Source organism: Plecotus auritus, assembly GCF_963455305.1.
Source record: "Plecotus auritus genome assembly, chromosome: 7".
NCBI lineage: Eukaryota > Metazoa > Chordata > Mammalia > Chiroptera > Vespertilionidae > Plecotus > Plecotus auritus.
The window spans coordinates 64,019,815-64,045,262 of NC_137774.1; the positions used below are offsets into that span (position 1 = coordinate 64,019,815).

Here is a 25,448-nt window from a genome sequence, read left to right on the forward strand (position 1 = left end):
CCAACCAAGATGTTTGCATATTCGCTCCTGATTGGCTAGTGGGCGTGGCTAGTGGACGCGGCTTGTGGGTGTAGCGGAGTGATGGTTAATTTGCATATTACTCTCTTTATTAGATAGGATATATATATATATATATATATATATATATATATATATATATTCACATAACCCAAGACCCAGCAGCCTCGTGGTTGCAAACTGATCCTATGGAAACAAAACCTCTAATGGGGAAGTGTGTCTGTGCAGGGACTTTGATTTCATCATTTATTGTAGAAAAATCAGGCAACTGTCTGAATGGTCACAATCATGAAAGCAGTTGAGCTAAATAGGGAACGTCTACTCCAGAATAAATGTCACTCCCAATGTTTAAAACACCCCTGAGTTGTACTCACCCTCACGCTTTTGGACAGTCTGTTTCTTTTCCTCAAACTGTTCCCTAAATCTGGCAAAATCCTACTCATCCTTCACGTCTCAGCTAAGATATGATGTTAAAGAGAGTAAGGAAGCCCTAACCGGTTTGGCTCAGTGGATAGAGCGTAGTTCCATACCAAGAGGTTGTGGGTTCAATCCCTGGTCTGGGCACATACAGGAGGAAGCCAGTCAATGTTTCTCTGTCTCTGTCTCTGTCTCTGTTTCTCTCTCCCCTTCCTCTCTCTCTCAAATCAATAAAAACCTATCCTTGAGTGAGGAGTAAAAAGAGAGAAAGAGTAAGAGAGAAAGCATCAAGGAAAATGCGAGTCACGTGGACCAGTTAGCAACTAAATCAATGTCACAAAGTGGAAAAAGTCAGACAAGAGCACACACTGAGCCACATGAAGTTCAAAAACCAGTAAAGCCAACCGCTATCAGCTTTGGGAGGCAGTGGTGGGACAGACTTCCTGGGCGGGCACTCACCTCCTGTTCAGATGCTGGCAGCTGCGTTGATGAGTCCCCGTTGCGAAAATTCATTCAGCTGCTACAATTCATGTACTTTCCATGTGTGTTGTCTATAATAATAAAAGCATAATATGCTAATTAGACCAGATGTCCTTCCGGACGACCTTCCGGACGAAGCCGGGGCTGCGAGGGAAGCCCGGGTCCCAGGTGCCAGAGGGAAGCCGGTGCCGGCAGCCAGGGGAAGGAAGGCCTACTTTTGCATGAATTTCGTGCATCAGGCCTCTAGTACTTCAATAAAAAGCTAAAAATAAAACCAAGTAACTTGCTTTTAGGGAGTGACTTTCTGGACATAACCAAGAGGAAAGCTGTAGGTGATTCTGTGGTCCCTAAGAATGTACTACTGACTCAAACTGTGCTGTTGGCATGACACATTATCCAGGGGAATAGAAAATTACATATACTTAGAAATCGCTTTAAAACTCAGCAGGCTTTACCACGCCCGTTACTATCTCACTCATTGAAGTTGATAGCAGAAATCAGGTCAGCAAGCCCGGCCCTGGCCCTGAACAGAGCCAGAAATCAATGACAGACTCATTTGGTTTTAGAAAAGTTATTTCTAAAACAGGAATAATTTATAGAGGTATAACTCACAGACAATAAATTACACATTTAAGGTGTGTAATTGAGAAGTTTGGGAACATGTGCACACCACGAAGCCTTCACCAAAATCAAGAGAGTGACATGTATCACTTCAAAAGCTTCCTCGTGACACCAGGCTTCTTTCAATCAGCACATTTGTTGTAGACCCGTCCGTGCACTTAACTGTGAAGAAACCACCAACCTGGCCCTAGCTGGTTTGGCTCAGTGGATAGAACATCAGCCTGCGGACTGAAGGGTCCCAGGTTTGATTCCAGTCAAGGGTACATGCCTGGCTTGCAGGCTCGATCCCCAGTAGGGGGTGTGCAGGAGGCTGCCAATCAATGATTTTATCTCATCATTGATGTTTCTATTTCTTTCTCTCCCTCTCTTTTCCTCTATGAAATCAATAAAAATGTATTTTTTTTTAAAAAAGAAAGAAACCACCAACCTGTTTTTCAAAATGCCTGTGTAGTCCTACCTGCCAAGTCCAGCCGCTGTGTTCTCCTGACAGTGGGTGAGGCCCAACTTTGGGGTCTTAGAGATTCTAGTAGGTGCACAATGGTCTCTCATGGTGGTTTTAATTTGCATAAAAAATGGGTGAAGTGGGTCCAGGTACACACTTCCAGTGTAAAGTAAGTAAGTCATGGGGGTGTGATGCACAGCATGGCGACTGTAGCTAACAAAACGGTGGTGTATTTGAGAATTGTTAAGAGAGTCGATCTTAAATGTTCTCATTACACACAAAAAAGTTTGTGGTGCTGTGGAGTGAAGGATGTTAACCAGACTTGTGGTGATTATTTTGCAATAGGTACAAATACCGAATCATGTTGTACACCAGAAACTAATACAATGTTATGTGTAAATTATATCTCAATAAAGAAAAGATCAAAAATTAATACATAAAAGCAGGAGTGGAACGAGTAATGTAATGACATTCCTTTGCTTTTGTTTCTCTGATTTTGTTTTAAGAGAATTTTTGTCCAATGGACAATTTCTGATTCTAATGAAATTGTCAGACTGCAACATTCTCTAAGTGCTACCAGCTTTTAAGAATTGTAATCCTATATTGGATGTATATATGTTTACAAGGGTTATATTTTGTTGGACTGATCCCTATGGTATTATGTAGAGACCTCCTTTGTCTCTTGTTTTGAAGTACAAGTCTTTTGTCAGATATGAATATTGCTACCCCAGCTTTTTTTTTTTTATAGTTTTCATTTGCATGGGAAATTTTTTTCCACCTTAACTTTCATTTTGTGAGTCTTTTCTTCTGAGTTGGGTCACTTGGAGACAGCATATATATGGGTCATGATTTCTTATCTATTCAGTTACCCTATGTCTTTTGATTGGAGCATTTAATCCATTTACATTTAAGGTTATTATATATAGGTACTTATTTATTGCCATTTTTATTCCTTCTCCCTCTCTCTCTCTTTCTTCTTCTCCTCCTCCTCCTCCTCTCCCTCCTCCTCCTCCTTCTTCTCCTTCCTCTCCCTCCTCCTCCTCCTCCTCCTCCTCCTCCTCCTCCTCCTCCTCCTCCTCCTCCTCCTCCTCCTCCTCTTCTTCTTCTTCTTCTTCTTCTTCTTCTTCTTCTTCTTCTTCTTCTTCTTCTTCTCCTTCTTCTTCTTCTAACAGTCCCTTTAACATTTCTTGCAATGCTAGTTTGGTGGTAATTAACCTCTTTAGCCATTTTTTTTTTTTTGTCTGGGAAGCTCTTTATTTTACCTCCAATTTTGAATGATAGTCTTGCTGGATGGAGCAGTCTTGGTTTTATATCCTCAGTTTTCATTACTTTGAAAACGTCATGCCATTCCCTTCTGACCTGTAGAGTTTCTGTTGATAAATCAGCTGACAGCCTTATGGGAGCTTCCTTTTAGGTAACTGACTGCCTGCCTCTCTCTCGCTGCCCTTAAGATTCTCTTTGTCTTTAATGTTTGCCATTTTAATTATGTGTCTTGGTGTGGATATCTTTGTGTTCATCTTAATTGGGACTCTCTGTGCTTCCTGAATCTGTGTGATTTTTTCCTTCACCGGTTTAAGGAAGTTTTCTGGCATTATTTCTTCAAACATGTTCTCTATCCCTTGCTTACTTTCTTCTCCTTGGAGTACCTCTATGATGCAGATGTTTTGCTTCATAATATCCCAAAGTTCCCTTAAACTGTCCTCATGCTTTTCATTCTTGCTTTTTGCTACTCTGATTGACTTTTTTCTACCTTATCTTCTAATTTGCTGGTTCAGTTATTTGCTTTTTCTAACCAACTATTAATTCCTTCCAGTGTATTTTTCGTTTCAGCTGTCAGTCTTCATTTCTGACTGGTTGTTGTTCATTGTTTCTATGTCCTTTTTCATGAGCATTCTAAAAACCATTATTTTATACTGTTTCTGATAAATTGTTTTCCTCCATTTCCTTTTGTGTGTGTTTTTTCTAGAGATTCCTCCTGTTCTTTCATTTGGGGCCTGTTTTTTTGTTTCCCTATTTTTACTGCTTCTTTGTGTTTATTTCTGTATATTGGATAAGACTGCTATGCCTCTCAGACTTGGTGGGATGGCCTTCTTGTGGGATCCAGTAGTGCAATCTCCTTGATCTTCTCAACTGTGTGCACTAGGAATGCCCCTTGTGTGGCTTATGTAAGCCCTCCTGTTGTATTTGGGTCTTGATTGCTGTTATCATGTTCATGGGTGGGCTCAGCCCTCAGGCTTACTGACTGTGAGGCTCAACCCTGACCCCATTGTGCCAACTGTTATACAGGTGCTGACAGAACAAAACAAGACCAAACTGAAAACAACAACAAAAAAAGCACCAAACCAAAAGAATTAGATTTTATTTTTTAAAAAATATTTTTTATTGATTTTTTTACAGAGAGGAAGGGAGAGGGATAGTTAGAAACATCGATGAGAGAGAAACATCGATCAGCTGCCTCCTGCACACGCCCTACTGGGGAGGTGCCCGCCACCAAGGTACATGCCCTTGACTGGAATAGAACCTGGGACCCTTGAGTCCGCAGGATGATGCTCTATCCACTGAGCCAGACCGGTCAGGGCGAATTAGATTATATTTTAAAAAATAACCAAAAACAGAGAATGTGGAAAATTAGCTTTGGGAGAAACCAAGATGGCGGCATAGGTAAGCACCTAAACTGCTGCCTCGCACAACAATTTCAAAACTACAACTAAAAGACAGAACGGACACCATCCAGAACCACAGGGAAGCTGGCTGAGTGAAAATTCTACAACTAGAAGGAAAGAGAAAAGCTCACGGAGAATTGGAGGTACGGCAAAGGGTCTTTGTGCGCACAGAGAGGAAGGGCGGCTGAGAGCCTGGCTGACTTTCTCTGGCGGAAAGGGGAAGGAAGCCCCCGACCGCACTGAACCCCAGTTCTGACTGCACTGAACCCCGGTTCCAGGCGAGCCCCTGGGGACCCACACTCTTGTGGGGGGAGTCTGGACTCTCGGGCGGAGACCCGGGAGCCAGTGAAGGCGGAGGACTGAAAGCGCGTGCGTACCAGTGTGCACAAAGGCTGCGGAGGTTGCCACAGGCTTTTCCTAGTGGAAGGGAGTCGGAGGCTCCTGACTGCACTGGGCCCCAGTTCTGACTGCACTGAACCCCGGTTCCAGGCGAGCCCCTGGGGACCCACGCTCTTGTGGGGGGAGTCTGGACTCTCGGGCGGAGACTCGGGAGCCGGGAAGGCAGAGGTCTGAAGGCGCGCATGTGCGCGCAAGGGCAAGGCTGACAGGAAGCCAAGACTGAGACTCCACCCCATCCAAGCTGAGCACAGAGGCTATTGCAATTTGGCAAGTCTAATCCTATAAGGCTGTCTCCAGCACCGAACTTCTCCCAGCATAGACACAGCTGGTCCTTACAGCCAACTGGCCTGGAGGTCAATTCTTCCCAGTGATACCAACAACAATCAAGACTTAATTACAACAAGGCTGTACACACAGCCCACAAAGGGGTGCACCAAGAGTGTCCACCTCAGGTTAACTGGGGAGGCAGACCCACTGGGCCATATTGGAAACCTAGCACACAAATCTACCTTACCAACTCAGGGAAGCAGTGAAAATGCGGCGTCAAAGAATCAGATCAAAAACGAAAGAAATGGAGGAAAACAAACGACTGGATATAGAATTCAAAACCACGGTTATAAGGCTTTTTAAGAATATCCTAGAAAAGGCCGATAAATATAACGAGACCCTCGAAGATATGAAAAAGGACCAACTAGAAATTAAACATACACTGACTGAAATAAAAAATATTATACAGAGACCCAAAAACAGACAAGAGGAACACAAAAATCAAGTCAAAGAATTGAAATACAAAGAAGCAAAAAACACTCAACTGGAAAAGCAAAAAGCAAAAAAAAAAATCCAAAAAGTTAAAGATAGTGTAAGAAGACTCTGGGACAACTTCAAGCGTACCAACATCAGAATTATGGGGGTGCCAGAAGAAGAGAGAGAGCAAGATACTGAAAATCTATTTGAAGAAATAATGACCAAAAACTTCCCCCACCTGGTGAAAGAAATAGACTTACAAGTCCAGGAAGCGCACAGAACCCCAAACAAAAGAAATCCAAAGAGGACCACACCAAGACACATCATAATTAAAATGCCAAGAGCAAAAGACAAAGAGAGAATATTAAAAGCAGCAAGAGAAAAACAGTTAGTTACCTACAAGGGAGCACCCATACGACTGTCAGCTGATTTCTCAACAGAAACTATGCAGGCCAGACGGGAGTGGCAAGAAATTTTCAATGTGATGAATAGCAAGAACCTACAACCAAGACTACTCTACCCAGCAAAGCTATCATTCAGAATTGAAGGGCAGATAAAGAGCTTCACAGATAAGAAAAAGATGAAGGAGTTCATCACCACCAAACCAGTATTATATGAAATGCTGAAAGGTATTCTTAAAGGAGAGGAAGAAGAAAAAAGTGAAGAGAAAAATTATGAACAACAAATACATATCTATCAACAAGTGAACCTAAAAATCAAGTGAATTAAAAACCTGAGGAACAGAATAATCTGGTGAATATAATAGAATCAGGGGCATAGAAATGGAGTGGACTGATAATTCTCAGGGGGAAAGGGGTATGGGGGGTTCATGAAGAGACTGGACAAAAATCATACACCTATGGATGAGGACAGTGGGGGGGAGATAAGGGCAGAAGGTGGGGTGGGAACTGGTTGGAGGGGAGCTATGGGGGGAAAAAAGAGAAACAATTGTAATAATCTGAATAAAGATTTTTTAAAATTAAAAAAAAAGAGAATGTGAAAAAGAAGAGAAAAGAAATAGAGTAAGAATAAAAAATAAAATATAATAATCCTATCTAATAAAGAGGGAATATGCTAATTGACCATCACTCCATCACAAAGATGGCTGCACCCACAGCTGAGGCCAAGTTCCCAAAAAGAGCCTTAACAAGCAATCAGCAGGGATCTGAGGCTACGCCCTCCCCCACCCCCATGGGGCTTGACAGAGGACCTCAGGCCATGCCCCCCACCCTGGCATCAGGCTGGGGGACCTCAGGCCACACCCCCTGCCCCAGTGCCAGGCCAGGGGACGTGAGGCCACGCACCCCCCCACCCCCCGCCCCGTCTGGCAGGGCTTGACCTCATTGTGCGCTTCCTGTCCTCATGCTGGGCTAGGGGACCTCAGGCTGCTCCCCCCGCCCCAGCGCCAGGCTGGAGGACCTCAGGCTGCACCCCCCACCAGGTGGGGCTTGACAGGGGACCTCAGGCCATGCCCCCTGCCCCAGCACTGGGCCAGGGGACCTGAGGCTGCGCCCCCCTGCCTAGCTGGGCTTGACAGGGGACCTCAGGCCATGCCCCCCATCCAGCGGGGCTTGACAGGAGACCTCAAGGTGCACCCCCAGTGCTGGGTCGGGGGAATTCAGGCTGTGCCCCCCTGCCTGGCGGGCTTGACAGAGGACCTCAGGCGATGCCCCCCACCCAGTGCGGCTTGACAGGGGATCTCAGGCTGTATCCCCCACCTGGCAGGGCTTTATGGGGGACCTCAAGGCATGCCTCCCACCCCAGTCTGGGCTGGGGGACCTCAGGCCACGCCCCCCGTCCTGGCACCAGGCCAGGGGACCTGAGGCTATGCCCCCTGCCCAGCAGGACTTGACAAGGGTGGGACTGACCGCGTCTGGATCTAGCCCAATGCAGGGGGGGCAGCCGGGTCTGGGTCTCACACGATTTTGAGGTGCATGTGGGGGGGGGGACTTGACTCTGGGTCCTGTGGTGTGCCCCAGACTCTGACAGGAGGAAGGTTTTCATATACATTTTACTAATTTTTTTTTCATCTCTGACACTTCTATTATAGAGAAAGGGCAAATAGCAATATCAAATTATTTCCTCTAATTAATCCCCTTTTAATGTGCATGAATTTCATGCACTGGGTCACTAGTGTTAAAATAATGAATAATAAAAAAATAAAATGTAGAATATGAAAAGAAAAACAAAAAAAGAAAATTAAAATAAAAAGAGAAAAAAGAATAGAAGAAAAGAGAAAAAAGAGAAGACAGAAAAAAAATCCTTTGGATCTGTTATTCGTGGAGTTTGTTGGATTTTGCTCCCATGTTGTTGAATCTGGCCTGTTGGTGTGTCGGTCCTGGGTCTCCTGAGAGGGTGTGTGGTGCAGGTCTGTGCGAATCACTCTCCCTGCCTGGCCCTGGACTATCTGACTGAAGCCCTGCAGGGCAGACAGGCCCAAGTAGTTTGGTGGGCGGGGCCTCCATAGCCCAGATGGTCTCACACCTTGAATGTCCCTCTTCTGAGCTGCTCTCCCTTCCCCCATGGAAATGGACTCTATGTGGTATCTTGGACCTGGCTTGGGACCTGGATTCGCATTGTGGGTGGTGCCCATAGCTTGTAGGAGGGAGAGTGGGCACTTCCTCTTCTTCCAATGCCTCAACTCTGCCCAGTTTACTGGCAGTCCCTTGTTGCCACTCCAAGCTAGAGGGGATAAAAAGAAACTTTAAAGTCAGCCTCACTTTGCACTCCAATCTTTCAGCATGGCTGGCCCCCACTGGGCGTGCCCTCCACCCAGGTTCCAAACAGACCAAATACCTGAGGGCCCCACATCACCAGACCCAGCCACAGGAGCACAGATTTCCAACCCAGAGCCCTTTCCTCTTGCCTCAGGTCACAACAGGGTGAGGCAGCACCAGCTGTTGCACAGGTGGGGGTAGGGGTGCCAATCCTCCATGCTGGACCACACTGTCCAGCCCCTGTCCTGCTCTCCACCATGCGTTCTTCCAGAGAATAAAGGGCCCCTCAGATTCACTCCTGGGTGTACTGGTGAGACCCCTCCAATGGCCCCTCCCACAGATCGGGATGAGCTTCCCAGGCTGGCTTGTCACAAAGCAGTGGCTCTTTGCCTAGGATGGTGTGCTCTCAGCCTCCCAGGTGGACTGAATCCCCCGATTCCCACCACCCAATGTCACACGGCGCCCCCCCACCCCCTCTGTTGCTCTGGGTTGGGGATCCCTGCATGGGGCTGAGACCCACACTCCCAGGGCAGGGGCTGCACTGCCACACCTTCGGCCGGCTTTCCAGCCATGCAGCTGCTGCACAGTCGTGCAAGTTGGCTCACCCTCTCCGCGTCTCCTCCTGTCCCCTCTGCATTCCCCACCCACATTTCAGGTCAGCTATCCTTAAACTGGCTTTTCAAGCTGAATGCTCTGCAGTTGAGCTGTTTTCCGCCACTCTGCAGCCATCTTGGAACCCCCACCCAGGTTTTAATCTCCAGGGCAAAGCACCAGTGAAGGTTTCGGGGGTAAGAATCATGCTCTTCTGTGAGGTGGGCGGAGGTGAGGACCTCAACCTCCTTTCCACGATCTCCCCTCTGGGGTCGTTCCAGACAAGTTCCTCCTAAGCTCCCTGCATTGCGTTTACCAGGAGACAGGCTGGAGTCTGCTTATGCACTGGGGCTGTTTGCAGGCTACAAACCACCATCCAGGAACCTGTTTTTGCAGCATTGGGGGCAAGGTCATACCCATTGGGAATGAATGCCTTAAAATATCCCTGTGAGCCCACGGGGTCTTCGTGAGCCGCAGAGGAAATGTGTGCCCTCTGAAGCACCGCACAGGCCAGCAGAGCTGCTCGCCCCCTCCCCCCCACCCCCTCCACACGTTCATACAGTCAGAACTCTCTCTCTTCCATTTCCACCCCAGGTGCCCCCACCTGCACACCCTCAGCCTCAGATTGCACATCTCTCTCCCAGCACTTCCCAGGGCTCCCTCCCTCCCACACCGGCCACAGCACCCTAAGAGGGCTGCCCGCCGCTGGACGGTGCTGTGAGCAGGGACCACGTCTGGGTGTCCATTGTTAACTCTCTACACCAGCCATCTTGGTTGAGTTTATTTGCATATTTGCTCCTGATTGGCTAGTGTCTGGCTTATGGGCGTGGCTTGTGGGTGTAGCAGAGTGATGGTTAATTTGCATGATTACTCTTTAGGAATACACACACACACACACACACACACACACACACATATATAGATATATATCTTTTTAATATATTTCATTTATTTTTTACAGAGAGGAAGGGAGAGGGATAGAGAGCTGGAACACTGATGAAAGAGAAACATTGATCAGCTGCCTCTTGCATGCCTCCTACTGGGGATGTGCCTGCAACTGAGGTACATGCCCTTGACCGGAATCGAAGCTGGGACCCTTCAGTCCGCAAGCCAATACTCTATCCACTGAGCCAAACCGCTTAGGGCTGAATTTAGCTATTTAATAAGTGTTGCAAGATGGTGTTATAGATATTGTAGCAAGTCACACTTCCACCAGCAATGTATGCTTTTGCCTATTTCTCCATCTTTGCCAGTATTGAACGTCAATCACTTAAAAATGTTTTCCTGTTCTGCTGCTTTAATTTGAAATGTTTTCTGGCTGTTAGAGAGATTGTTCATGTTTGTTGACCATTTGGGTTTCCTCTTCTGTGGAATGATTTAATTTTAATAGTTATTACTATCCAATAAAAGCAGCAGGTGACCAGCGACCATTCTGATTCCTCTTGTGGACGGAACCACTGTTGCTGCCCTGTGGATGGCGTGCAGGTGGGTCCTCGTGGATGAGACTCATGGGCCGCTTCCTCAGTCCAGTGCGGTGCCGGCTGTCAGTCCTGAAATAGCCAACACGTCTGATGCCTGGTTACCAGTGACTCTGGAGAGGCCAGCATTTGAATGTGGCACTGCTGGGAAAAATGGGCGCTGCTGGCTTCCACAGGGGAGGGAGGTGCTCAAGTTCAGACTAACCTGTGATCTGAGCCACTCTGGAAATCAACCACCCTTCCGCAGCGAGGGAGAGGCTCCGTGTTGTCTGTGATTGTCCCCGAAGCACACAGCTCAGCACCTGCCTTACAACATTGGCTGCGTTCAGGAAGAAATGCAACACAGCCCAGTGTCTCCGGAAGGGGAGGGAGGGAGCACATGGCCGGAGGTGGTCTCTGGAGAGAGAGAGAGAGAGAGAGAGAGAGAGGGCGCCCGACTCAGCAATGGGATGCGCTGTTTCCTCCGGCGGCTCCCACGCTCTTGGCTCACGATGTTCCCGGCCACAGCACACCTAGTGCTGCTGATTATTCGGAAGTTAGTGCTGCAATCTTAGCACTTCCATCTTAACAATTCAGTAGCCATTTAAAAACCCCACATAAAGGCATAAGTTTTTATTTCCTTCTTAAATAACTATAACTAACTTGGTTTAATTGGGTTCTTAAACAACTTTCATTCTTAAACAGTTACTTACCATGGGGGGTGTGCTTTGGGGCCCTGCAGCTCCCCAGAGCAGACAGATGGGGTGCCGCCACCCTCTTCCTCTTCCACATTGATGCTCATGTTACTTCTCTTATTATGGCGACCCCATAAAACCAGCTTTGCAAAGCTGTGGTGTTCATTGAAAGGAGTGTAGGACTATTTATTGTTACAACTGTGAATGACCTTGAGCTAGTAATTCGCACGGTGTCTGACAGATATTGAGCATCGTTATATTCCCCCGGAACAGTTAAAATATCCCCCCCGCCCCTTAGAGTTCCCTGTGGCTCTCCCGGGTGCCCTGGGCACACTCTGGGATGGGCAGGTTGATTTAAGAAGTGGTCTTGGGGCTGGTGGGGAGGCGTGGTGATGTCATCAACTCTCCACCTTGGGGGAAGCTCAGGTTGGCGGCCATGAGGGAGGAGGGAAGGGCCCGATAAAGTGCGGCTGCTTTGACACCCCCTGGACCTGCAGGCGGGTGGCAGGTAGGGGCCTGCAGGTGAAGAGCTGTCTTGCACTGTTGCACCCTAACAGCGGTACAAATTAGAGACTTGGTCCTGCCAGCTGGCCCTGGGGGAGACTGGGAAGTTTGCCAGTCAAACAGTGTCGTAGGAAGCCATTACCCCCCGCCCATTCTGATGATTTTTTTGTCTATGGGACATCGGGCCAGGCAAACATTCTTAGGTTGTGGAAATGTGTTGTTTTGCCTGCAGACGGTCAGTGTTTTCCTGGAGGGCCGCTGGTTTCGGCTACTGCGTCAGCGCTGGCTGCAGTGAGGGCGGGGCACGTCTAGAGCAGCGATTGCAGCCGTGGCTGCGGAACACCCGTGGCCACAAGAAGGTTTCAAACCCGCAATACCTGACTGTTCAGTCGGGGCTCTGACCTCTTTTCCCTTAGATTGTCACATAAAAAAATGACACCGCCAACACAACAATAGCTGTCTGGTGTGAATAAATAGAAATTATACTTTTTTTTTTGTCAGATGGGCAAAACATAGTTTTTGGGTGTGACGCAGAATTTCATTTTATTTTTTAAAATATGTTTTTATTGGTTTCAGAGAAAAAGGGAGAGGGAGAGAGAGATAGAGACGTCAATGATGAGAGAGAATCATTGATCGGCTGCCTCCTGCATACCCCCCACTGGGGATCGAGCCTGCAACCCAGGCATGTGCCCTGACCAGGAATCCAACCATGACCTTCTGGTTCGTAGGTCGATGCTCAACCACTGAGCCGCGCTGGCCGGGCGGATTTTAGTAATTAGTTTATGTGCCATGAGATGAAAAGGCACAAATCCCTGTCTAGAGGATGGACACCCAGCAGCCCGGGGGCAGGGAGGCAGGTGCCTGGTGGGAGATTTGAACGAGAAGTTGGCCAGAGGACAAGAGAAACAAGGACGGCGCGGGCTAGAGGGGCGAGGCACACCGCTCGCCTGACAGGTGTTAGGGTCCCGGAGTCCGGGGATGGTGGCTAAGGGAGTCCAGCTGTGCCCTGGAATCGACAGGTGGCACTGAAAGGTTTCAAGTCAGGGAAGGGCATGATTAGACTGACAATCTGGGGAACAAACCTTCCTTTTCCGATGTGTAGCACACAGCCAGACTCCTTTGCCGACTCTTCTGTGGTCAGGCGGGGCCGTGTGACAGAATTCTTTTTTTTTTCTCAAGAAAAAAAAAAGATTTTAAATTTAATAATATTACTAAAACTGTACTAACATAGTATAATATCACAAAAGTTGTAGGACATATTAAAAATCTGCAAATAACATGATTACTTCTTTTCTAAAATATTTTTTTTCCTCTGGCTCTATTTTTGTTCCTCAGTTTCTGTTGTTCATTATATTCCACAAATGAGTGAGATCATGTGATATTTATCTTTCTCTGCCTGGTTTATTTCACTTGGCATAATGCTCTCCATGTCCATCCATGCTGTTGTGAATGGTGAGTTCTTTCCTTTTTACAGCAGCATAGTATTCCATTGTGTAGATGTAACACAGTTTTTTAATCCACTCATCTGCTGCTGGGCACTTAGGCTGTTTCCAAATCTTAGCTATTGTAAATTGTGCTGCTATGAACATAGGGGTGCATATATCCTTTCTGATTGGTGTTTCTGTTTCTTGGGATATATTCCCAGAAGTAGGATCACTGGGTCAAATGGGAGTTCCATTTTTAATTTTTTGAGGAAACTCCATACTGTCTTCCACAGTGGCTGCACCAGTCTGCATTCCCACCAGCAGTGCATGAGGGTTCCTTTTTCTCCACATCCTCACCAGCACTTGTCATTTGTTGATTTGTTGATGATAGCCATTCTGACAGGTATGAGACGGTACCTCATTGTCGTTTTGATTTGCATCTCTCTGATGATTAGTGATGTTGAGCACGTTATCATATGTCTCTTGGCCTTTTTTATGTCCTCTTTCGAAAAGTGTCTATTGAGGTCCATTGCCCATTTTTTGATTGGGTTGTTTATCTTCCTTTTGTTAAGTTGTATGAGTTCCCTGTAAATTTTGGAGATTAAACCCTTATCAGAGATAACATTGGCAAATATGTTCTCCCATGCAGTGGGCTCTCTTGTTGTTTTGTTGATGGTTCCTTTTGCTGTGCAGAGGTTTTTTATTTTGATGTAGTCCCATTTGTTTATTTTCTCCTTAGTTTCCATTGCCCTAGGAGCTCTATTGGTAAAGATATTGCCACAACATATATATGATATTTTGCTGCTTATGAATTCTTCTAAGATTTTTATGGTTTCCCGTCTTACGTTTAAGTCATTTATCCATTTTGAGTTTATTTTTGTGTATGGTGTAAGTTGGTGGTCTAGTTTCATTTTTTTGCATGTATCTGTCCAATTTTCCCAACACCATTTATTGAAGAGACTGTCTTGCCTCCATTGTATGCTCTTGCCTCCTTTGTCAAATATTAATTGAGCAAAATGACTTGGGTCAATTTCTGGGTTCTCTGTTCAGTTCCATTGATCTATATGTCTGTTCTTGTGCCAGAACCAGGCTGTTTTGAGAACATTGGCTTTGTAATATAGCTTGATATCTGGTATTGTGTTCCCTCCAACTTTATTCTTCTTTCTCAGGATCGCTGCGGCTATTCGGGGTCTTTTTTTATTCCAGATGAATTTTTGGAGAGTTTGTTCTAGGTCTGTGAAATATTCTGTTGGTATCTTAATGGGGATTGCATTGAATCTATAGATTGCTTTGGGTAGTATAGACATTTTAATGATGTTGATTCTACCAATCCATGAACTACGTTCTTCCACTTGTTTATGTCTTCCTCTATCTTTTTTTTCAACATCCTGTAGTTTTCTGAGTACAGGTCTTTTACTTCCTTAGTTAAGTTTATTCCAGGTATTTTAATTTTTTTTGTTGCAGTAGTAAATGGGATTGCTTTTTTTAGTTTCTCTTTCTGTAAGTTCATTATTTGTATTAAAAAAGACATAGATTTCTGGGTGTTAATTTTGTATCCTGCTACATTGCTGAATTTGTTTATTAAGTCTAGTAGTTTTTTGATGGACAGAATTCTTACTGATCAAACCTGGGCGCATGAAAACCTCCCACACAGCACCCCATGTTCTCTCTATCTCATGTGCTGGCTGGAGGAGAAGATCTGAGGACTTTAGATGGTGGGTCTCCCAGTGGAAGTGGCCTGGATCCTTGAGTCACATGTGGTAAAGAGCCTGCTATGGACTATTATGTGAACAATGAGTCCTTTTTTATTATTGAAGCCATTGAAATGTTGGGGTTGTTACACAGGTTAGCATACTCTGACTAATACAAACCATATTAATAGCTACGATATATTGGGCACCTGCTCTGAATTGGGCACTTTGCTAATATGCACACTGTCTCATTTCACCCATACTACAACCCTGTGGGGATAGGTACCGCCATTAGCCCATTTTTTATAAATGAGGAAACTGAAGCAGAGAGAGCAGACAGTGGGCAAAAGTGGAGAAGTGTGATCCCCAAGCCTGGACCCAAGAGCCTACTTGTGCCCTGCTCACTCCCAGTGTCAGAGGAATGGGTTAAAATGGAGTGATGCAAGGAGACCAGATGAGGATTTATTCTAGTACTAGAGGCCTGGTGCATAAAATTCGTGTACTCGGCGGGGGGGAGGGGTGTCCCTCAGCCCGGCCTGCACCCTCTTGCAGTCTGGGAGCCCTTGGGGGATGTCCGACTGCTTCTGGCTGAGCACACTGACCACAAGGGGGCAGCTCCTGCATTGAGCGTCTGCCCCCTGGTGGTCAGTGCATGTCATAGCCATCGGTTGTTCCACTGTTTGGTCGATTTGCATATTAGCCTTTTATTATAGAGGATTACAGCCGGAAGTTTCTGCCTGTGAAGTGGGGAAATAGTAGGTAAGTAGCAGGAGAAGCGTGTTTATTGTAAGCATGGAGTGAATGCCTGAGAAGTGCCCAGCGCAGGGCCTGGCACTTGGAAGGTGTACACTGAATGTTCAATTTTCTTCAAGAGACCAAGCAAGAACTGATGAAGGCCTGAGTGAGAACAGGAGAAAAATATTCCAGAAATAGCACTTGGCAGGATTTGGGCAAAGAATGAGGGAGATGGGGAAGTTGAGAGCTGGACCTCTATCTTATGTTGCCATTTGTGGGACAGGCAGGAAGGGCATAAGATACATCTGGTGCACTGTGCTGTGGGAGTGAAGGAGGGCGAGAATGGGCCCCAGATAACAGGCAGAGAGCAGACCCCACACCTTCCCACACGTGCGGATGTCCAACAGAGGCGCTGCATTCTGGGTCTCCTGCCAAAAAGAGCCATCCACAAGCTGTCCACCCACTTCTGTGAGGAGGCAGATGCTTTTTTATTTCACATATTTGGGCAAGTTCTTTGTGCCTTGCTTTTATTATCTGAAGATGGGATAAGAAGTAATAAAGACTTATCTCATAGGGCTGTTATGAATACACACAGAGTGTGTTAGGTATGTGGTGAGTAGTCAATAAAGGGTAGAAAGGGTCAGTAAAACCCTTGCATCTGTGGCACCGTTTCTCCATCTGTACATACAAACCCTGAGATGCTGTGAGCATGGACCCTAACCTGCTAGTCCTGTTCACTGTGCATTTCCACATGGCTCAGATGGGAACTGTTTCACTGCAGGTATTTAAATATTTGCTGAATGGATGAATAAGGAAACCCTTCTCTCCATCCTTCCATCCATCCATCCATCCATCCATCCATCCATCCATCCTTCCATCCATCCTTTCATCCATCCATCCATCCATCCATCCATCCATCCATCCATCCATGCATCTATCTTCCATCTCCCTCCCTCCCTCCCTCCCTCCCTCCCTCCCTCTCTTCCTTCCTCCTTCCATTTTAAAAAGCAGTTGAGTGTAGTGGCTTAACTCAGTGTTTTTGTTTTTTTTCAATTGTGGTAAAATATACGCAGCATAAATTTACCAAATCAATTATTTTAAGTGTGTGGTTCAGTGGCATTAAGTGCATTCCCATTGTTGTGCATTCACCACCATCCACCTCCAGACTTCTTCATCTTCCCAAACTGAAGCTCTGTGTCCATTAAACACTAACCTCCCTTCCCCTCCTCAGCCCCCGACAGCCACCATTGTACCTTCTCTCTGAATTTAACTACTCTCACTACCTTGTGTAAATGGAATCATACAGCATTTGTCTTTTTTTGTGTGACATAGCCCACAAGTTTTGCAATCACAAACCCTGTGAAACTTAACCTTCCTGAATCTCCACGTCCCCAACTGTAATGTACTATTATTATAGTACCTGCCTAATGGGGTTGTTGTGGAGGTTAAATGTGATAGTACATGTAAGGTATGTAGCCCAAGTCTGGCACGTAGAAAGTACTCAATAAATATTGATTACACATCAATACATGTTATAAATTAGTAGACACCTCATTGTGCTTACCATGTGTCTGGCACTGTCGGGAGCACTTTGCATATACACTGAGTGGCCAGATTATTACGACCACCCCATCAGTACTTCGTTGGGCCACCTTTTGCCTTCAATACTGCAGCAATTCTCCTTGGCATTGACCACGAGATGTTGAAAGGTGATGCAAGGAATCTGACACCATGCCTGATGAATAGCACTGTCCAGTTCTCTGAGATTTGATGGTTGTGGAACCAGCTGCCTGATGGCTCTTTTAACTTCATCCCACAAATGCTCAATTGGATTGAGATCTGGTGATTGTGGGGGCCACCTAAGCAAGGTAAAGTCTCCCTCATGTTCTTGAAACCACTCCTGCACAATACGAGCACCGTGGCATAGTGCATTGTCTTGTTGGAAGAAGCCATCTCCATTGGGATACGCCATCAACATGATAGGATGAACTTGATCAGCAACGATATTAGGTATGTTGTGCTATTCAGACGTTGTTCCACACGAATTAAAGGGCCCAAATCATGCCAGGAAAACATGCCCCAGCCCCAAACCATAACACTGCCCCCACCAGCTTGAAGGGTCGTACTCATGCATGTGGGGTGCATGCTTTCATGCTGTTTCCATGAAATTCTCACTCTGTCATCTGCATGATGCAACTGGAAACGTGATTCATCGGACCACGTGACTTTTTTCCAATGCTCCACTGTCCAATCCTTGTGTTCCTGTGCGAATTGGAGACGTTTTATCTTGGTAACTGCAGACAGCAAAGGTGTTCGAAAAGGCCTTCGGCTTCCATATCCCATATGATGCAGTGAACGGCTAATTTGCTTACAAACGTCAGGTGGTCATAATAATCTGGCCACTCAGTGTATGTGCTAACTCAGTAAACCTCACCGCAACCCTGGGTCACCATCATCCGCACATTGTAGGGAGCGAGCTAAAGTGCAGAGACGGTAAGTCAGTGCTCAGAGTCGGGGTGGAACCCCCGGTGGCCTGTTTCTAATGCCCACGGCTTCTCCACGGGCCCAATTGCCTGTCAGTGAAGGGTCACCCAGCACAGCTCTGCCCTGGATCAGGCGGTCGGGTGCGTAAGCGGAGGTGTCAGGCCTCGCTTTGAGGAGATGTCTGTGGGAATTGGCGGAACAACCTGAAGATGAGTTGGCTGTAACCTCCCGTGTGCGGTCCTAACCAGGGGCAGTCCTCGCGTCCTCTTGCACATGCCGGTCTGCTTTGGACCCTGATCGTGACCGCGGAGCTGGGCCTTGCCTCCAGATGCTGCTGCTAAGCCAGCGCCTTCCCCCTGGTTGGCAGAAAGCTCAGCAATCCTTAACCACCCCCTGCCTTGCCCAGTTGAGATTAAAAAGAAAACTGTTTCCTTTTCTGGGCCCCAGGGCCACCTCCCACCCGCTCACTGCTTTCTCGCGCCTGTTAAAGGGCAGAGCCTGTGTTGGGATCAGCAGCTCCAGCCGGAGATAAGCGTGTGCAGGCGAGCAGGTGCGGGGCCCAGCCAGCCAGGCACAGCCGTCCGTGTGGCACCGCCCTCATGTCTGCAGAGGTGAGCCCACTGCCCTCGGCTCCCCAGCCTGGCCCTCCAGGGTCACTGAGATTTAACTCGAGGGTGTGGGGAGGGCTTCCCCCTGGCCACCCTTCCTCCCAGGCCCACTCCCTTCCCTTCTGCAGGCCGCTGTGTCTATGGGGGACCTTGAATTTGGCAGCGGCAAGGGGAAGGAGCCGAGCGTGGAAGGCAGGGGGCTCAGGTGGTGGCATGAGCGCTTTGTGCGGCCCTGCCTGGTCGAATTGCTGGGCTCTGCCCTCTTCATCTTCATCGGGTGCCTGTCGGTCATCGGGAACGGGCCGGAAGCAGGGCTGCTGCAGCCGGCGCTGGCTCATGGGCTGGCGCTGGGCCTCCTCATCGCCACGCTGGGCAATATCAGGTGAGGGGGTGCTGTGTTTCATCTCACTCAGCCGGGCGCTGACCTGCAGCTGAGCGTCAGAGGGAGCCCCGGGCACCCACTTAGGCTCCGGGAGCACGTGGACGGCCCGGTGGGCTGAGGGCTCACATCTAGCCCTGCAGCCCACAAGCTCTGTTCCCCGGGGCAAATCACGCTTCCAATTTGAACCCCTCCACCCAGCAAATGGGACCCATAGGGGCGTTTAAAATTACTTTATTGCAAGCTAACACGCATGTGACAGTGCTAGTGCCGGGCGCTGTCCTAAGCACTGCAGGCGTGAGCCCCATGGCAATTCCCCTCACACCCCCTCCAGCTGTGACAGGACAGCGCGCCTTGCCTGAGGTTACACGGCTCACAAGCGGCAGAGCCACCCCACGTGGAGCCGGGGGTGGGGTGGGTCGGGGGGCGGCAGGGGAATGCAGCGATGGGGAGGCTCAGTCCCCTCTGGCTGCTCTGCTGCTGTGAGTGTTAGAAGGGGCACTCCAGCCTCAAGGTTTCCCTGGGGACAGCAGCTGCTAGAGGGGTTTCCCACCCACCTGAGTGGTCCCGGCCCATCAAGTGGTGACCCGAGGGTGGGGGGCTCTTGCACAGCGCCCATCTGGACGGAGCCCCGCCCGGAGGCCCCTGGCTTCCAGGAGAGCCAGCCAGTGAGGGCGCCAGGCGGGGGGATGCGGGCCAGGCTGCTGTGTTCATCTCACTCAGGGAACGTATCGGAATGAAGAAACCCACGTTCTGTTTCCCAGAAGAAGAGGGGGAAAGAGCACGTTGACATTTTCTTTAAACGCCCGGGGTGCAAATAGCACATGATCTTCTGTTCCTCGGGGCGGGGTTGGAGGCAAGCGCTGTCACATCTTAGCTGGGGGGACAGGGGTATGAGTGGGGATAATAATGCCTGGTGTTCACCGAGTACTCCCCATGTATGTAACAGAGCATGCGCACACGTCTTCATTCATTCTATCTTCGCAACAGCCTCAGGAAGTAGGGTGATGAGGCAGAGAGGCGCGTTGCTGCTCAAGGTCACACAGCTGCTCAGTGGCAGAGCTGGATCTGAACTCAGGCAGCTGGCTGGGGAGACCATGCTGTATGCACTTCAGGAGACTGCTCCCTATAATGCCAGCGTTTTACTCAGTCACTGGCTTTTCAACAAATATTTATTCAGCTTCCCCTCCCATGCCCGCCCAGGCCCTGTGCCCACCCAGGCCCCGTGCCCACTTCGGGGCGGGGAGGGGAATGGCTGCGATGGTGCCTGTGGCTGTGGACTGGACCCCTACGCGCAGGGCCGGCCAGGGGGCTGGTTGGGACACGCTCCCTCGGCACAGCCTGAGCCCTGGCCTCATGACTTCCTTCTGCTTCTATGGTGACAGCGGTGGACACTTTAATCCTGCCGTGTCCCTGGCGGCCATGCTGGTTGGAGGCCTCAACCTGACGATGCTGCTTCCCTACTGGGTGTCCCAGCTGTGTGGGGGGCTGCTCGGGGCCTCCCTAGCCAAGGTGGGTGATCCCCTAGGGGCGGAGGGGCTGCTGGGGGCAGCGGTGGGGACTGTCCAACTCGCCTGTTTCCTCCAGTGCGACTGGGTGCACCCTTCTCTACTTGGGAGGGGACACTGGTTCACTCCAAACCCACCCCGTTCTCTCCGCATCTGGACAGCCCAGGACAGCGGAGGCAGAGTTCCGCACCAGAGGTTTTCCTCCCAGTCCCTTCCTGGCTTGCAGTGGGTTTGCTGGTTCTAATGCTTCCGCACGTTTCATGCATCCACTCCCTCAGCCACAGGTGGCTCAGCCACTGGCTCAGCCACAGGCAGCCCACCCAGCTCTGCCTGGGCTGCCAGGGGACACAGCTCTCCTCCCAGAGCCTGAGCTCACTGCTCCGTGTGCTGCCAGCTTCCCCTTAACCAGAGTTCCCCGCCTTCCATAGGAGCTCACCTTCGACTTCCCTATGGAATCCTCTCATCCCAACACAAAGGCTAGTTCTTCCTTTCTGTCTCAGATTTTCATAGCGCCTGCCTCCCTCCCTGTGTCCCTCCGTAGGCCTGTCCCCCCCTCCTCCCTCCCTGCCTCCCTCCCTCCCTGCCTCCCTCCCTCCCTGCCTCAGTCCCTCCTTCCTTCCCATCCTCCCTTTCTTCTTCCATTCTCTCTTTTCCTTTCTTTCTCTCCTCCTCCCCTCCCCCTTCCTCCCCCTCCCTTCTCCCTCCCCCTCTCCCTCTCCCTCTCTTTCTCCCTTCCCTTAAGGGTCAGTCCAACTAGGGTTCCTTTAAGATGTAGGCCTTGCTTGGCACGTGTGAGTGAGTGGGAGGGTAGAGGTGGGCAGGGTCGCTTTGCTAGCTGGCTGGGTTTGGACGATGGCTCTAAGATCTGGCCCATTGCAGACTTTGGTCCCAAGTCCCATATTGCTGTTCCCTGCCCTGGGCCCCCCATGCCCCCATGTAAGACCCCATTCCCCGCCTACATCTCCAGCTCTGACCCTTGATGGGAGCAATGCCCAGGCTCTCCCTCCAGCACCTGCCCTGCTCAGCTCTGCACACCTGCCCATTCCATTTCCCAGCCACCTCACCAGAGGCCAGGTCAGTCCCTAGAGGGCGCCCATGACCTGGCACGCAGCTGTCATCACCCCCATTCTCTGGAACAGGAAGTGAGGCGCAGGGAAGTCGGTACCTTGCCCAGGGGGAGGACTGGTGAGCTGCAGAGCCCAGATTCGGGCCCAGGGCCCAGTGCGTGGTCCGCTCTGCTGTCTTCCCTCTCCTGGTGCTGCCACGGCCCTGAGGACGGTTTCCTGGATCCCATGGCGCCTAAGCCTCGGGGCCTTCCTTGCCCCTTGAAGGGACTTCTTGTGGGTTAGCAATGTCCTGGTCACATGTGTTTCCAGAGTTTGTAAAAATAAGGTATTTTTGTCTTTTTTTCCTCGAAGAGGATCATCTAAGTTACAGAAGCTTCAGGCCCACTGGGACCACAACTGGGTTATCCCCATTTCACAGATGAGCAAAGCGAGCTCTGAGAAGTCCAATAGCTCACACACTGCCACATGGTGGAAATGGTGGAACTGGTTGTGGACCGGACGGTCTGACTATAACCCTTCACTGTGGTGGGCATGAGCTCCTGGCCCTCTCTTCACCCCCGCGGGGCTGAGCGGCTTCTCTCCGCAGGCGGTGAGTCCTGGCGACAGGTTCTGGAACGCGTCTGGGGCAGCCTTTGTGACAGTTCAGGAGCCGGGGCAGGTGGCGGGGGCCATGCTGGCAGAGGTCATCCTGACCACACTGCTGGTACTGGCTGTCTGCATGGGCGCCATCAATGAGAAGACGCAGGGTCCGCTGGCCCCGTTCTCCATCGGATTCTCCGTCACCGTGGACATCCTGGCAGGGTGAGTGCGTCCCAGCTGTGGGCTACAGTGCCCGGCCCTGGGCTGAGCCCGGCTCTGGGGGTCGGGCCTGCAGAACTTACCTGAGGGCATGGACTCCATTGCCAATAGGGGCAGGAGGGGAATGCCAATGGGAGACGTGGCCCAGCATTAGGCAGGCAACAGCGAGCGCTGGGACTGTGGTATCTTTGGAGGCACCACTGTTCCCCTCTGGGAAGTTGTTGCTATGTAGGAGGGGCCTGGGGGAACCTTCTAATTTCACTCCAAGGGAGTCAGAAGACTGGATTTTATGTGAAATTATTCCTGTGTTTCCGTAAACATTTCTGCAGGCTGTTTGTCCAGCCAGTGGGCAGCCGGGCTTCAGCCTTACTCACCACCATCTCATTTATGTTGAGCCGCTCAGTAGGCTTGGGAAGGGACTCGGAGACAAGGCTGGGGAGGTGTTATTTCTCTCATGTTACGTAAGAGGAGATAGGCTCAGAGAGGACACAGTGACTTACTGAAGGTCACCGGGCAGCAGCAAATTAAGGGACAGATCTGGGACCAGAGCCCACATTTTGCTGAAGGGGTTGAGGAGCCCCCCTGATGTCCAGCTCTTTCTTTTCTCTGGGACACAGTTTCCCGGCTCTGCCCTCCCCCCATGTCATCCTTGGGAGGAGGAGAGGGGAATATCTGCGAACCTGTGTAAAGTGTGGCAATGCTTTGCTGCCCCCTAGTGGCTCTTGGTTCACTTACAAGCCTATTGAGCGCGGCTATTGGAGGCGGGGTGGGTGAGGAGCGAAGTCTGCAGGACCCGGCTTGAGAGAACGGGACAAAGCTCTGGACACCAGAACTGGAGAGGTGCACCTGGGCCACAGCCCCTACAGGAGCCGCTGGGTTACCCAGATTAAACACATGTATGCGGCTTACAGGCGAGGCATGGCTATATATGCGTTTTCTCATTGACTCCTGACAACCCGTGAGAGAGTCCTTTCACCTCAGCTGAAACACAGAGGTTAGAGGTCACACAGCTGGAAATAGCTGGGCTGGGTTTTGAACCTAAGTCCGCTTGACTCCAGAGCTCACATGATTGACAACTGCTCGACGTGGCTTTATCAACTTTGGAGAGACTTGGCCTCCCCACCCCTACCTAGCACCCTCCCTCCCCCGTCCCTTCCTGCTGCCCAGGTACCCCTTGTGGACATTCTCCTGGAGGGGCATGGGTGTGGCTGACGCTGTGCCCAGGAGGGGCCAGCCTTTCACTGTCCAGCGCTAGCGCCCCTACCTGTGTCTTCTTGGAACCCCCCGGAACCCAGGATAGGGAGGGAGTGTGGGAGGTGTGGGAGGTAGGCCTAGCTGGGGAAGGAACTTGAGGGGAGCTGGGCCCGGCCGGGACCCTGGGGACGAGTGTGGCTGCTGTCTGCAGGGGCGCTGTGTCGGGAGCCTGCATGAACCCTGCCCGTGCCTTTGGACCGGCTGTGGTGGCCAACCACTGGGCCTTCCACTGGATCTACTGGCTGGGCCCGCTGCTGGGCAGCCTGCTGGTCGGAGCGCTCGTCAGGTAGGAGCGTGAAGCGGGCACTGCCCCACTGGTGGGCAGTGGGTGACAGTTCCCGCAGCGTCCAGGCCGAGAGCAATGGGATCTCACCTGAGTTTGTAGAGGAGCAGAGGGAGCTGTCCTCAGAGGCAAATGCTGTTGGCTCACATAACTGAGAGTGCACAGGGAGCACTGGCCAGGTAGGTGCCCAAACAACGTGTCCCACAGACGGTCCTCTGCACAGGCTTCACGCCTACGGGGGCTCCCCAGCAGAAGCCGAGGCACTTGGCAGGTCAGAGGAAACAGAATGACAGCCGTGGCCGATGATCACCAGAGTGGCTGCTCAGCGTGTGTCGACCTACCCCTGAGTCAGTCATGTGGCCGTGGGGCCAGGCACTCCTGCTGGCTGTGTTTGCAGCCTGAGCCTAATCCTAGCCTTGGGGTGAGGTCCAAGAGCAGGGGATGAGTTGCTCCCTACAAGGGGTCATCCAACTCCTGGGGGCCCTCCTCACATAGAAAACCACATACACGGTGCCCCACGAGCATGCATGGCAGGGATGTCATTCCCCTAAAACAGCGTGGACAGTGCTCCATGGAGCTGTGCAATGGATAATAAGGTGGATGTTGTCAGAGGGATACTCACTCCCTTCCTGGGAGCCTCCAGGATCCGTAGGGGCCTGTTCTTCTGTTCCAGGTCATGCAAGGATAGGGTCTGGATTGGCAGGTGGGCCTGAACCCCTTAGCCCATGCCTTAGTGCAAAGCATCCCTGATTATTGCCTGCTGCTTTCAGAGGGCGGAGCTGAGTGTCTCCTGGAAAAGGGCTGAAGCTAAGCAGAGACCCTCATCCCCCCCCACCCACCACCACCCCAGCTAGAGGTTGAGGCTGGAAAAGCTCAGGAAGGCTGCTCTCTGGAGAACTCGGCCTGGAGAGATGGATGAGGGGCTGGGCGACTCCCCCTTGGGGGCTCAGAGACCTCACTGGGCCATTGTTGTTGTAGGTTCTTCATTGGAGATGGGAAAACTCGGCTCATCCTAAAGGGACGCTGAAGCCAGTGCTGGGCTTCCCATGGCCCTAGTGGCCTTGGTCCTTGGCAAGATCTGCATTGCCCGCTACTGCACAGTCCCAGGGAGCGTGGCTCCTTCTCTGGCAGGGCCTGGCTTCTCGCTGGATGGCCTGCTGCTAGGCCCTGAGGTGCTCTAGGCTCAGAGGAGTGCCTGGTGCCCAGCAGAGCCCTCAGCCTGGGCAACGTGGCCAGCACTGCGCAGAGGGAGGTGGAAACAGCACGTCAGAAATGTTTTCCTGAGGGGGACGGTCCCAGGAGCAGAAGAGCACCTGGGTGAGGTGGCTGTCCATGTACATCAGTTCACTTCCACCCGTCCTCCTCCCTCTCCCTTCCCTGGCTCCTCTGTTGCAGAAGGGCCTTCTGTGGTCTCTTTCCTTGCTTCCTGAGCTGCCAATCTAGCTTTGCAATAAATAGTCCCATATTTC

At 50.2% G+C, this 25,448-nt stretch overlaps 1 protein-coding gene across 1 annotated transcript; it reads left to right on the forward strand.

Moving 5' to 3' along the window:
* The first annotated feature begins 18,824 nt into the window (after nucleotides 1-18,824).
* AQP8 (aquaporin 8) lies at nucleotides 18,825-25,448 on the forward strand. Its single transcript, XM_080679074.1, has 5 exons — nucleotides 18,825-19,072; nucleotides 20,455-20,581; nucleotides 22,231-22,445; nucleotides 23,848-23,982; nucleotides 24,958-25,448. The coding sequence occupies exons 1-5, from the start codon at nucleotides 18,831-18,833 to the stop codon at nucleotides 25,004-25,006; spliced, it is 768 nt and encodes a 255-aa protein (XP_080535200.1). The 5' UTR covers nucleotides 18,825-18,830; the 3' UTR covers nucleotides 25,007-25,448.